Source organism: Peromyscus californicus, unplaced genomic scaffold, assembly GCF_007827085.1.
Source record: "Peromyscus californicus insignis strain IS unplaced genomic scaffold, ASM782708v3 Scaffold_18__1_contigs__length_77618521, whole genome shotgun sequence".
NCBI lineage: Eukaryota > Metazoa > Chordata > Mammalia > Rodentia > Cricetidae > Peromyscus > Peromyscus californicus.
In genome coordinates this window covers 31,197,384-31,211,342 of record NW_026294480.1, presented here as the reverse complement: position 1 = coordinate 31,211,342, position 13,959 = coordinate 31,197,384, and the positions used below count along the sequence as shown (strand labels likewise).

Sequence of the window (13,959 nt, the reverse complement as noted above, 5' to 3'; positions counted from 1 at the left end):
TAATAGAGGTCCATAAAATTAAACTCTTAAAAATAATTCAATGGCAATATAACACAGAGACAGTTGGTTTTCAGTGTCTCTGGAGATGCAGGATCATTAGTGTCTGGTATTACTTAAAAATGCAATAGTCAGAAAATTACCAGTACTTGATATTAACTATAGGCTAAGTGAAGGAGCTACAGTGTTTGGTTTCTCCTTCCTTTAGGTGAAAGTCTAAGAGTAAAGCATATTTGATGAATAAATGTTGTTCTTTATGGGCAATAGAAACTATTCCTTTTCTTAGTACTTTTAGCATCAGAGGTATGTGTTTCCTTTCTCAACAATACCCAGCTACTGAAACCATTCAGGTGCAACTGGAGGCCAGAAGTCTGTGTCTGTTCTTTCTCTTCAGTTGCATTCAATCTTGTCTCCTCAGGTTCTCTCCTTGAACCTGGAGCTTCTCTTCGACTAGACTGGCTTGCCGATAAACTCCAGAGAGCTGCCTTTTTTGGAACCCAGTATGAGATGGGTTCTATTGCACCAGTATAACATGGTTGCTAGGGATCCAAACTCAGGGCCTTATGCTTGCACAGTAGGTGTTTTACTGACTGAGCTATCTCTTCAGTTCCCCTAAAGTTAATTGTTTAAAAATGTATTGACTTGCCTTGATTGTGTGTATGTTCTTGTGTGTGTGTGTACACACTGTGGCACACAGGAGGCTGTCAGAGGTCAGCTTGCAAGAGTGAGTTTTCTTCATCCACTGTGTGGGTCCCAGGGTGTGAACTCGGGTATTCAGGCTTAGCTGCAACCACCTTTACCTGCTAAGCCATCTCACTGCTTCATTAATTCCTTTTTTTCAAATGTTTATCTTATTATTACTTTGTTAGTTCTTAAGATAATTACTCAGGCTTTTTATATACATTCAAAGGTTTGAAAACCTAGCTTCTTTTGGCTTTAAGGTAACTTAGTCCATGAGTAATTAAGGAACACTTAGATTTCTTTCCCTTCTCTATTACCTATCTCATTTATTTGAAAGGATTCTATTTGGGTTTTTCTTCAGTGTCTCTGATCTTTTCTTTTCTCTTTCTATCTAGTATTCCTTTCTGGTTCTGTTATACATATTTTCTATATAGTTTTGCCACTGGTCAACTGTTCCTACTCTTTTCTTTTTCTCATTTAAATTCTACTTAGGACTGGCAAGATGATGGCCCAGTCAATAAAGCACTTGCTGCACAAACATTAGGACCAGAGTTCAGATCTCCAGTAAAAAGTTGAATATAGTGGCTTGCATGCATAATCCCAGTGCTGGAGAATGGGTAAGGCAGATCCCTGGAGTTCTTGGCTGGCCAGTTTAGCTGAGTCAGTGAGCTCCAGGTTCAGTGAGAGACCCTGTCTCAAGCCATAAGATGGAGAGTAACTGAGAGAAACATTCAACATAGGCCTCTGGTTTCCACATACTGGGACATGTACACATATACATACCCATGCACACACACAATACAATATACTGTACTTATTACCATGTGAATTTATCATTGCTATATTCATATGGAATTTCTTTATTCATAAAATAGGGATTAATACTGTCAGGAATTAATACTACTAATACTAATAGAAATTAATACTATTGTTTTCTTTTCTTTGTACCTGTAAGGATTTCATTTGGTGGAATCACATGCCCTTGATATACTATACCACTAGATAGTGGGATAGCCAGAATGAGAACCCAGTGTCCAGATATCTAAAGCTACATTGGCTAATGAGTGTTAAGTACAACCTGCTTGCTTTGGTCCTGTCAACCATTTCTTTCTAAGCTGTCATCGTACACCACCATACATGTAGGCAAAGAACCACCATTCCCACAGTGACTGCTTCTCATTTCATTTCCTCCTCTTTCTACCCTCAATTAACCTTCCGGTCACAGCACAAATTTCAGCTGTTTGTCTTAGAGCACTGTTGTGTAACTGCTTGTGTCAGTTGAGCAGATTTATTGCCTAGTCTTGATCCTTGCTTTATATGTCTGTTCGTGCCGGAAAAGATGGTTGTAATAGTGGCCACAAAGTATAAAACATTTTATGGCTTTTCCTTTATTGAGTATTCATAGATCAGTGAGGAAAGCATCCTTTGATCCCATTGACTTTAAGAATCTCTCAATGTGCATCTCCCTGGAAAATGCAAACCATGATTTCATTTATAAAAATTTAATTCTATGTATTTGGTCCATAGTATAATCTATTGAATAGATAAGTATATGTTTAGTAGACATATATAAGATTTGTAGAATAGAATTTCTTACTGTACTTGAAATTGTTGGAACTATTTCATTGTTTACATCTTCATTTTCGTATAAGCAATCTCACTCAAAAAGGATTGATTTGGCAAAGAATATACTTTATTACTTAGTAGTCTGTCTAATTTGGAAAACTAAATTGTCATAGCTCTTTAAGAATATATCACATGAATTTTGTTATTTGGGTAATTTTTTTAGATTTTTCTTAATTTTTAAAATTTATGTGTATATGTGTGTAGAGGGCAGGTGCTATGTGCACATGGTTACAGGTACAGAAGCCAGAGGTGCTGGATCCCCCTGGAGTTAAGAGTTACAAGTGATTGCTATCCACAATGGATCTTAGGAAATGAGTTTGGGTTCTCTGGAAGAGGAACTGTACTCGTAACTCCTGATCCATCTTCCAGTCCTTTGGTGGAAGTTTTCTTAGGAACATAAGAACTATGTGTAACATACTAATGCACCAGTAAAATTAAAATATAAACTAGGAGAGGCGTAGATTCCTTCTCCCCAGGGTAGAAGATCTCAGATTGTTCCTTTGGTTCTCATAACCTTACCTGAGTGTATTGTTTTAGTCATCTTGTATCCCATGTCAGAACACAAATTTTAATTCTTCTAACAGGTTTCTAACTCCAATAACATCCAGAAGTTACTTTTCTCCCTGTCAAAACCTTCTCTTTTCCTACTGTAGGGTATTATTTTGAAATAGTTGATCTACCAGATAGTTTATATTAAACAGTAGTTTGTCACCTGCTTGATTTTCTTCCTGCTTTTTAAGTCAAAGGTAGACACTCTTGCCCTATTTCCAGAATTGCAGTTAATGATATTGCCATTCAACCTTTGATTTGAGGCTCACACAGAGTTTTATCACAAGGTTTATATACATACAATCTACCTCAGAATTTTTCACATATCAAAAGATTCTGAATTAGTCAATCTACCTTTTGGCATAGCAACAAGTAACAGTAGCTAAAGATTATTGAGTGGATGGAGTTCAAGTCAGTTTGATCAGGAGGGAGGAGCAGAGGTAAGTGGCAGGGACATGGTGATGATGGAGCATCTCAGTTGGATGTCACTACCGTCTATGTCACTGAGCAACATTGTGGACACTGAGGGGCTGTGCAAGATGCCGCTCCTATTCAGGAGGGACTTAGAATCTTAGAAACAGTCTTGTTTAGCAACTAGTTTAGTTTTAAATTATGGGGGAAAAAACCCAGGAACATTTCCATAGTAATTATTGTTAATATTTACTGTTAGTTATAATAATAGCAATCCTTACAGTTAAAACAATGCTTTGGGATGTCCATACAGAGCTGAATGTTAAAATTGGTTCCTCAGTCTTGAGAGAATTTGTGCCCCTAACTATCTCTCTCCGAATAAAATAAAATTTACAGTGTACTAAAAAGTAAATGACTTACCTTGTGATCTTCTCTGTTACAGATGATTACTGTGAATGCTTCCTTGTTTCCTAGTTCTGTGGCCAACTCATTAATTGCAGTTGGAAATGATGGACTTCAAGAGAGAGACAGAATGGTCCGGGCATGCATTGCCATTATCTGTGAACTAGGTCAGAATTTTCTTGAAGTAATGAAGTGTTTTATAAAGTACACATAACATTCCCTAATGTCTTTACAAGAAAAATGCTTTAATTATTGCTACAAAAATAAGAAAATGTTCATTTCTGATAGGAAAGTAGAAGACGTGTTATTTAACAATTCAAAATTCATATTATTGTATATATTTTCAGATTATTCTTCATGAAATTTGATTATCTGTAATCCAGTAATAATAATAATAATAATAATAATAATAATAATAATAATAAAACCTACTAGTCTAGCCCTCTGACATTGATGATACTATATCTTGATATGGTTTGAAGTAATAGTCTACAGTGCAAAAAATGAATCCTAATAAAACCCTTTTTTTATTACACACCAGAGATTAGAGTGAAAGAAGGGAGAGTAAAAACATGAATGCATGTTTATCTGGGCATTGAGAGGAAAGTAAATTTTGATTCATCAAGTAAATCATACACAGATTTTAGTAGCTAGAGTTTACTATAAGGAACAAAAAAAAAGACTGTTGGCAGATCAAACAAGCAAAATACCACATATAAAGTAAAATAGTAAATACAAATAATCTCCAAATACCCACGTGGCTAATTTGAAAAGTTCAACTTCATTTATTGTCAGTGGAATATAATTTTAAGTAATAATAAGATGATGATTTTTTTCTATTACCAAAAGTACAAATTGTGGAAATTATATTTCCTCTTGGATAGTAAATAAATTAATAAAGTTTTAAGTTTCAAAAAAGAAGAGCCACTCTACCACTGAAGACTCAAAAAACGGCCTGTAATACCTGGTGTAGAAACAGGATCAGAAATATGATTAGGATTGTTAAGAAAATTGTAAAATTTTATAATATACCCATGTATTGGATGCCTAGAAAATAATATTGATTGATGCTTATCATAAAGTAAAGCAAAATGTAAATGGATAAGCAAACCTGAGTAGGAAAGAAGGGAAATACCCAACCACTCCGCAGGCAGGGTAAAGACAATGGCAAAATTAACATTTGGTATTGGGATGCAAGACAGATTGCTCAGCTTTCATTTATACTAGTTGGAAGAAGAAAACATTAAATGCACTTCTTAATAAAGGAGAAGAATGTAATAGGAGTTCTTTTAAACAGAAAAAATTTTAACATAATGTGCTTGAAAAAAACAAGTTTAAAAAAAAAAAAGAAAAAAAGAAAAAAACAAGTTTTTAAAATTAATGTTAGTATCCAGTTGCACGTAAGTAGAACACATGCTGGATCAAAACCAGGGACGTGATTACAAACACTGGTGAAACTGTTGGCTCTGAAAAAGCTGACCAGTGGATCTTCGTAAAATAATAAAGGAGCACATCATTCTATCTAGGAACGTTTAGAGAATTAGAAGGCTACTCCATTGATAGTCTAGATGGAAGTCATAAACGTTTTATGGACAAAAACTTTTGCTGTATGCCAATGTCTGGCATACTTGAGAAGCTTTACTTCAGGTAATGTAATGTGTAGTTCCAAAGTGCTATTGAAAACAGAGAAGGAACTAATCTTAAATTTTGTCATTCACACACAACTGAAGAAACCATGAGAACATTTTTGTAAAGAGTAACGGAAGAGAAAGAAGAGTTCTTATTAAATCAACACTTGGTGTTAACCTTTTTTCATGGGCGTGCATGATGTGTGTGTGCATACATGTGAAGACCAGAGGTCAACATTTGTTATTGTCCTTAGTCACTTTGCACCTTACATTTTGAGACAACACTCTTAGTAAACATTGGAAATTAATAAAATGAAGTTTGAATATCGGAAAACAGCTAACTGTCACTCTAAACATACATTGACAAAACTGAATCAAGTGAAGAAATGACCTATGTGATTACTACTGTGGAATCATGGGAAAATTTAAATTTGATGTTTTTCAGAAGTAATCAGAATAGAATAGACAAAATCAGAATAGAATAAACATGTAAGAGATGTGTAGGAAATATGGTAATGAGTATGGAGGAGATACCTTTGAGCGTGTCAAATTGAGTTTCAAGAAGGTACAACTGGCCGGACACAGAGGATAAGATTCTATGTCGAGCAGGCTTGGGCAGTCAGTGTAACTGTTTGCATATCACTGACCCATACCATTAAGATCTGTGCACTGTGGTTCTGAGTGATTTCACCTAAGTTTAGAACACAGGAGGAAACCTAATTCTAAAATCATCCAGGAGAATAAATGTGACAGATGAAACTATAGAAACATTTTGGGAAAAAAAAAAAGTGGAGGGGAAAGGAAACTTTCTTTTCATACCATTTTAAGAACTAATTAACATCACTCTTATTTTTTAAGAGAAAAACTTTAAAAGTTGCAGATCATATTTTGAAAAACATGTTGACATATCATTAAGAATAAAAACCAAAGCTAAGCATGACACATACCTGTCATCTCAGCCCTTGGGAGACAGAACCAGTAAGATACCAAATTCAAAGCCAGCTTGCAAATATAGCAACACTGTCTCCAAAAAAGGAAGAAAAAAGTATAAAAATCAGTTTGAGAAACATGCTAGGATAATTAATAAAGTATTTGTGGGGAAAATTGAGTTTGTTATCTCAATGAACCTCAACATCATGACAGATTGAAACAAATGTAACTTAAGTCATTAAGATGCACACATGTTGCGCCCACGTGGTGATAAGACACCTGTAATCCCAGCACTCAGGACACAGACAGAATAGTGCAAGTGAGGCTGCCTGAGCTCTGTGCTGACTTCTAGGCACTGTTTACAAAACAAGTTCCACGGCAAAAGCACAGCCTACACGCAAGGAACAGTGTTGGTCTTCAAAGTAAGAGAGGTTTTCATCTTAAAGTTACAAAGGGGTGTGTGTGTGTTTGCACGCATGTGTGCCTTTTTTTAAATAAAAGTTAATGATATAAATCATTTGAAACAAATTTTGAAACTACAAGTCCTATAAATTATTTGAAAAATCACTAAGGGGCTAATGTCTCCACAGTAAAATGAACTCTGAAATTGAAGAAAAATATTCAGTAAAATATGTCTAAAGAATATGACAAAATCGTTCAAAGACATTTCAAAACTCAGGCTTGTGGAAAAGATAGTGAATGATTCTTAGTTGATATCTTTTACTTGTAAATATAGTTAATAAGAAAGTTTTCAAATCCAAGAGGAAACTTAAGATTTAAGTAAAAGTGTAGGTTTTAAATCCTTAGTACTATGAATATAACTAGTCTTTCTTTCATTTTAGCACTTCAGAACCCAGAGGTGGTAGCCCTTCGAGGCGGACTAAACACCATCCTGAAAAATGTGATTGATTGCCAATTAAGTCGAATAAATGAGGCTCTCATTACTACAATTTTGCACCTTCTTAATCATCCAAAGACCCGACAGTATGTGCGAGCTGATGTAGAATTAGAGGTAGGCACTTCTAGTGTTTCTAATTTAAAATACAGTTCTTAAAAAATAACTATTAAATGTGTGTGAGGGTTTTGCCTTCATGAATGTCTGTGCACCATATGTGTGCAGTGCCCATAGAGGCTAGAAGAGGGCGTCGGAACCCAGAGAACTGGAGTTGCAGGTGCTTTTAAGGTGCCATGTGGGTGCTGGGAATCGAACTTGGGTCCTCTGGAAGAGCAGCCAATGCTCTTAACCACTGAGCCATCTCTCTAGCCCTAAAATACAAGTTTAAGTATATAACCTTGTTTTGAAATTTTGCAGTAGTTGACTCAAGTGTTACATTAATTATCTAACCTATGTTAGTTTGGTTTATTCCCATTCTGTATAGCTGTTTGACTAGTAATGAATCAAAAATGTTGCTACCAAGAATATTTCAGCAACATGCAAAATAGTTCATTTTGTATTAGCCCTAAGAAATTTCCTGAGCAAACTAAAGGATGAATGAGATTGCACTAAGACATGTGCCTGTATTAGAAATTCAATGTTAATATTGTCTCTCTTCTGCTAACTATGTTCTGTTTGTTCATTAAACAATACAAAACTTTTCTAACATAACCACTTTGGGGGCTGAAGAGATGGTTCAGAGGGTAAAACCCTTAACATGTAACCTGACAGCAGCCTGAGTTTGGTCCCAGGACCCACATAAAAGCTGGACTTGGTGTGGCTCAATCCTGTGATCCCAGCACTCCTGGAAAAACACAAGAACTGCCTGGAAGCTTCTGTAGGAAACTCAGGGGCAGAAACAGCAAGAAGAAGTCTGCCTCAGAAATAAGGTGGAAGGGAGAACAAACCATGGCATGTGTGCACCCATACGTCACATACCCCCACACACATACACACATACTAAATAATACAAAAGAGAAGAAAACCACTTTGTTTGGCACTATCTGTAATGAATGTATCTTTTTAAAACATGAATATATCTTTAAACAATATGTCACGTGTAAAGTATTTTACTAATTGAGGTGGAATTTGTATTGTTATCTAAAGTAGTAAGGCTACTATATACTTCTTATTATAAGGCGGTATTAACTGAGGATGGCGGCAGCTGGTTATAATCCTAGCATTCATGAGGCAGAAGAGGAATAATGGACTTAGAGGCCAGCCAGGACTGCTAGTGAGAGTGCATTGGAAGGACAGAGCAGCTATCACACAGTCAGAGCTTAGCCCTTTGTTTTGAATATAGTACATTGTTGTTTGTTGAAGATAGTATCCAAAATAAGTTTAAATCGAGGATTTAAGTATAAAATTATCTACGACTTAAAATGTTTATCATTTTCTAATTATCCTCACCATTTTAGGAAAAGAGCCTTATAAATGTTGTAGTTCTGATTTTATTAGCATCCCCTCCACCCCTCGTGATGGGGTCTTGCTATTATCCCTGGGCTGGTCTCCAGATTGTAGGCTCTGCCTCAGCCCTTCATGTAGGTGGACTATAGGCAGCACCAACATTCTTGGCATTAGGACTACTTTTAAGAACATTACAGATGATAAAACTTCATCAGAGTATCATTACTAGCGAATATAATAAGCACAGTAGTCTCTTAGTGGTTTTTAAATGTATTATTCATTGGAGTCCTATGCCAATGGGTATTATTGATCTTTCATAGAATGCTTAGCCTTAATTTTTATCAAGGAGAATAATTAATATTAAAAATTAAAGATTTCATATTTAAAATGAGATGACTCGAAGGTAGTAGCATAGACTCTAATTCTATACATTATAAAGCAAACTAGCAAACCTTTATGTAAATGAAAATAGCCTACAAAGACTATGGTAGATTTTTAAATAAACTATATTTTGTGCTTATACCATAAATATCTTTCATCTTTCTCCCTTAGTAAGATGTCATCCCAGTGGCACAAAGCCTGAGAGGGCAGGCTTTAGGCTGTACAGTTTCTGTTTGGGTGATGGGAGTAGAGCCACCAGGCTACTATATATACTAGATTGGGTGTGAGTTTATCCTGTGACCTTGCTAACTTCATGGCTTTAGGAAAGTTGTTTAGCTCCTCTTGACATATTTTTCACAGGTAAAAAGGTCATGATTTTCAAAGTTAAAAAATTATTTTGAAAGTTAAATGTTCTAAATAACAAACCTTAACAATAGTAACTGCAGTACTTGGCAACCATATAAGCTTACATTTAGTTGTATGTATTTTCCTCTATATTCTACTCTATATAAATGAGTTGCATAGTTCTTCACATGTAATAAATACTGGCTTCCTTGGCTGTTTATCACTGCCTTCTGTCTTCATCACCATATCTTCAATGTGGAATCAGTTCAGAGAATGTATTCTTTTTATTTCATCATATGGATTTTTGTTTTCATTCTAAATCAATATGTTTTTTCTATAAAAACTACTTATAGTACTCTTTTCTCTGCTGCCAGACATCATCTTCCTCTGTTAAAAATAGATGTGTGATTAACTTAAAGTTTTGTGTCTCAGTTTTTAGTTTAGGCTGTACAGTTTCTGTTTGGTATTCATTTGCATTGAATTTATACAAGTTCTTATGTAAGAGCTTACTTTTTTTCCTGGACAATTGCTAGTCAGAGTATGTTGGTAGGGGAAATTCACATATGCTTGAGATTAGAAAAATCAAGAGCTTTTGGTGAGTGTGCAGTGCTAAAATAACAAACTGGATAATTTGTAACTAATCTCTTGTTCTTGATATTTACGAGATTCTCAAAGTTGTCAGAATAGATAATGGTCTCAGTTTAAACATGAAAAATAAGTCTTAAAAACATCATTCTTGGGATAGTGCATGCCATTAATCCTAATACTTAGGAGACAGAGGCAGGCAGATCTCTGAGTTCTAGACCACCCTGGTCTACATAGGTGACCTGGAGTGAGACCAACCAAGGTGATCTGGAGTGAGACCTTGTCTTTAAAAAAGAAAGAAGAAAAGAAAAAGAAATACCCAGTTCTTGGGACTGGAAAGATGGTTCAATGATTAAGACCACTCTCTGCTCTTCGAGGAGATCCCAGTTTGAATCCTGTGTACCCACCAGGCAAACAGCTCACAGTCTTGTGTAATTCCAAATCCATCTCCTCTGGCCTCTGTGGACACCTGCACTCATGTGCATGCACTTACATACACATAATTAAAAATAATAACAAGAAATCTTTTTAAAAATCCCATTCTCATTGTTAAGGACTAAATAAAGATACCTACATTCTGTTGAAAACCAGTAACTTTCTGAGACATGGAAACCAAACTGCTCGCTCTCATTAGACCAAGAAATTAGAATTTCTTTGTGGGCAAGGAGATGTCAATAGGAAACTGAAAGAAGATCAATAAAAATAACCAGAGTAAATCACGATGGGGTGAGTGGCACAGGACACAGCACATGAGACAAAGATATCTGGGGAACGAGAAGATTGGCAGAAGCAAGCAAGGATCCAGAGAAACAATGACTGGGATTTAGTTTCTAGATTTAACTACGTTTTGCAAATAGAGCATAAAAAAAAGTAAGTTATTAGACATTCCTTTGTAAGACTGCTAAATCCAGATCACTTAAACTCTGAAGAGCAACTTGAGAAAGAAAAACCGACAGAAAGACACGTTGCTTCAAAGAACAAATCTGACAGCTGACTCCCAACAGAAGAAATGGAAACGTGTACTTGGTCGGGAGCATTACATTGAATGCTGAAGGAAGACGACTGCCAGCCCAGTCCAGAAACACTCATGTCTGTGTCTGTTTTGTTTTAGATGCATATTATACCTTAATTTATGAATTAAAAATTCAGTTTGTACCTAAAAGTACGCCACAGTTTTAAAATGAATTTGAAGAACAAATGTCTGAAAGTTAATCAATCCACTTAAAATACAGAGAACTGAAATTTTGTGTTATAGAAAGAATGCTTTTTATAATAAAAATTCTTTGTGCTTCTCTTTCCTTTTCTAATTAGCGAATTTTAGCACCCTATACTGATTTCCACTACAGACACAGTCCAGATACAGCTGAAGGACAGCTCAAGTAAGTACCATGGTTTCTGCTAGGGCGTGGGGTGTCTGTGTGCGTATATTTCGTGCTGTTTACACTGCTTGTGTACAGAGCTAGGGGAGTGGGAGTAGAAGTGAATGTCCTTTCTCATGGCTTACGGTGTACTTCTCAGAGTTACACAGTACAAATGAAAGGAAAGCTTTGTGAAATTTTACTGTTAATTTGTCGTCTTCAAATTACCACAGTGCTGGGTTCCTCTTAGTGATTGTTTGGTGACTGCAGGTGCCTGAGCCTGCTGTGTAGAAAAGCTGAAGAGAGTGCAGGTTAGCAGCTCCCTTGGCAGGCTCATGGTTCCAGAGCATCCCTGCTCCACGGGTGCTTTCTCAGCTGCCTGTGCTCTGCTGCTCATTGAAGCACATCGAAGTAGTTTTCAGGAGGTCAAGATTCACAACTTAGTTATAAACCATGGTGTGGATTTTATTTCTGTTTATTGATTTATTTAGTTTTTGCCTTACTGTGTTATCTCTGGCTAGCCAGGAACCTGCTATGTAGCCCAGCCTGTCCTTGAACCTACAATAATTCTCTTGTCTGTCTCCTAAGTGCCGAGGTCACAGATGTGCACTGCCACACGTGGCTTATGTTGTCAATTTAAAATTGAAGATCAGTTTATTCTCATAGTTGAGTAATAGGCTTTAGAGTAACCTGGTCTTTTTAAAACCTCTTGTTTTGATTTCAAGTGTAAACACTTAACATTAATGATAGATTTTGCTCTGATACATTACCAGCAAAAACTCACCTCATTTTAAATCTTGTGTCTTTACTAATTCCCCACTCCCACCCTCCAACAGAGAAGACAGAGAAGCGCGATTTCTAGCCAGTAAAATGGGAATCATTGCAACATTCCGCTCATGGGCAGGTAGGTTCTATATGTTGCTCAGTGATGTCAAAGAATAAGCCTTACTTGGTTTTTCAAGTGTTTAATTGTTGTAGCATCTAATTTAAATACAAATGTAGTTTTACATTTATGGTATTATAACCAAGGAGATTTACACAAAATGATTAAAACACAGTGAAGAAAGTTTATAATAAGTAGGATATTGCGTTCTGTATGTACACACTCCTTACATTTGCAAGTCACTGCACTAATGATTCCCTGGTCATTTTCAGAAAAATCCAGCATGATCTACATTCCCAATGAAGACTCCCAAAGTAAAAGACAAAACTCATGGGTCATATGTATTGCTAAAGCTTCTTAAAAATGGTGTAGTAATGTCATAAATAGTAGCTATGTTAGGCAGGGTGTTAGGAGTCTCAAACTTGGTTGTTACTTGTTTTGAACCCAGGGCTTTCTTTGTGCATGATAAGCAAGAGCTCTGTTCTCGAGCCTTGTCTCCAGCTCACCAGATTTCTTTAGTATAGGGATTATACATGTTTCATCTTTCTATGGAGTAAAAACCAATTTTTTCATAAAGTAATATGGCCATTGACTTACTTTCTGTCAATGGTTACCTTCACAGTATTACTGTAGAGAGAGCTTATAAAGGAACATTAACCATAAGCAGAACAAGGAAACCTTCATATACTGCTGAAAGGTTGTATGTGAACCTGAGAGTAAACGTAGTATTTTTCATACTTACTCTAACTCACTTTTTTAATTGCCAAAACGAAATACCAAAAAATAGGAGATTTAATTTAAAATGAAGATTTATGTAGTTTCCACTTCTGGAGGCTGAAATGTTCAAGAATGTGGCGTTAGCATCATGTGGAGAGAACCATAGGCTGCAAGCTGTGGTCTTTGCTCTCAGAGTTAGTTTGAGGATTTGTTAAGATGGCCTCATCTAGTCCTAATCACCTCTCAGAAACCATCAACGTGTATTTGGGAGCTCGGTTTCTGCCATGTGATCATTGAGGTGCCTCCAAGCTAAAAGTGTAGAGCAGTGCATCACTAACCCCAAGATCCTCTTTTAACATAGACACAACTTAAGTCATCCTCTTTGCCCTTACTGCAGGATGATTTTTTTTTTTCTGTCATTAAGTGCCCTCTATTATCCCTCAGCTTTACCGTGGATAAAGTTGTTTTTGTTTTTCCAAAACACATTGCACTGTGCTTTAACCATCAACATAGCCCAACTGCTCACTCCTCCGCCTTCCTTCATCTAGACTCCACTCTGTCAGTCTCTTTTTAAAATTCATCTCATACGTTCTTACTAAATTTCTTTCTCCATATGCCCTTATATATTGATTTGTGACTAGAAACTTTAAAAGTTAGATGCTTTCTACCTTCTACTGAACTAAGAAAAATACAGCATTTCAAGTTACAGCCTTGAAAATAACTTTTCTAACAGAAATATTTTCCAAAATAGTGTTTAGATTCTGTGACAGTATTTATGAATTAAATAAAGTTCTGCAGTGTTAATTCAATGGCAGATTTCAAGTTCCACATAACTGATGAAGCAGTAATTTCAGCAGCTCAGATTTTCCACAAGTGTCAACAGCCTTTTTCTTGTGTTAACAGCGAGGAAGGTTTATATTAACCCTTACCATAATCTCTGGTTTCTCCAACTACTGTCAGATAGCAAAGTGTGAGAAGTGCACTTCAAGAACTTAAGCACTTAATTCTGATTACTGTGTTGAACTTGAATTCTGATTCTAAGTCCAAAGAGAAATTATAGATTGTTCATGCATACAAACATACAAATTGAGCATCCTTAATATGAAATCCAAAATGCTACAATAT

The 13,959-nt window shown here is 36.0% G+C and overlaps 1 protein-coding gene across 4 annotated transcripts in view; it reads left to right on the top strand.

The window, feature by feature from the left end:
- Rictor (RPTOR independent companion of MTOR complex 2) overlaps nucleotides 1–13,959 on the top strand; it is a 103,514-nt gene that overhangs the window by 46,748 nt on the left and 42,807 nt on the right. For all 4 annotated transcript variants that reach the window (XM_052743200.1, XM_052743198.1, XM_052743199.1 and 1 more), the window contains exons 7-10: nucleotides 3,707–3,833; nucleotides 7,067–7,236; nucleotides 11,188–11,255; nucleotides 12,071–12,138. In XM_052743200.1, the coding sequence (XP_052599160.1) occupies nucleotides 3,707–3,833; nucleotides 7,067–7,236; nucleotides 11,188–11,255; nucleotides 12,071–12,138 (433 nt within the window). The remainder of the gene's footprint in view (nucleotides 1–3,706; nucleotides 3,834–7,066; nucleotides 7,237–11,187; nucleotides 11,256–12,070; nucleotides 12,139–13,959) is intronic.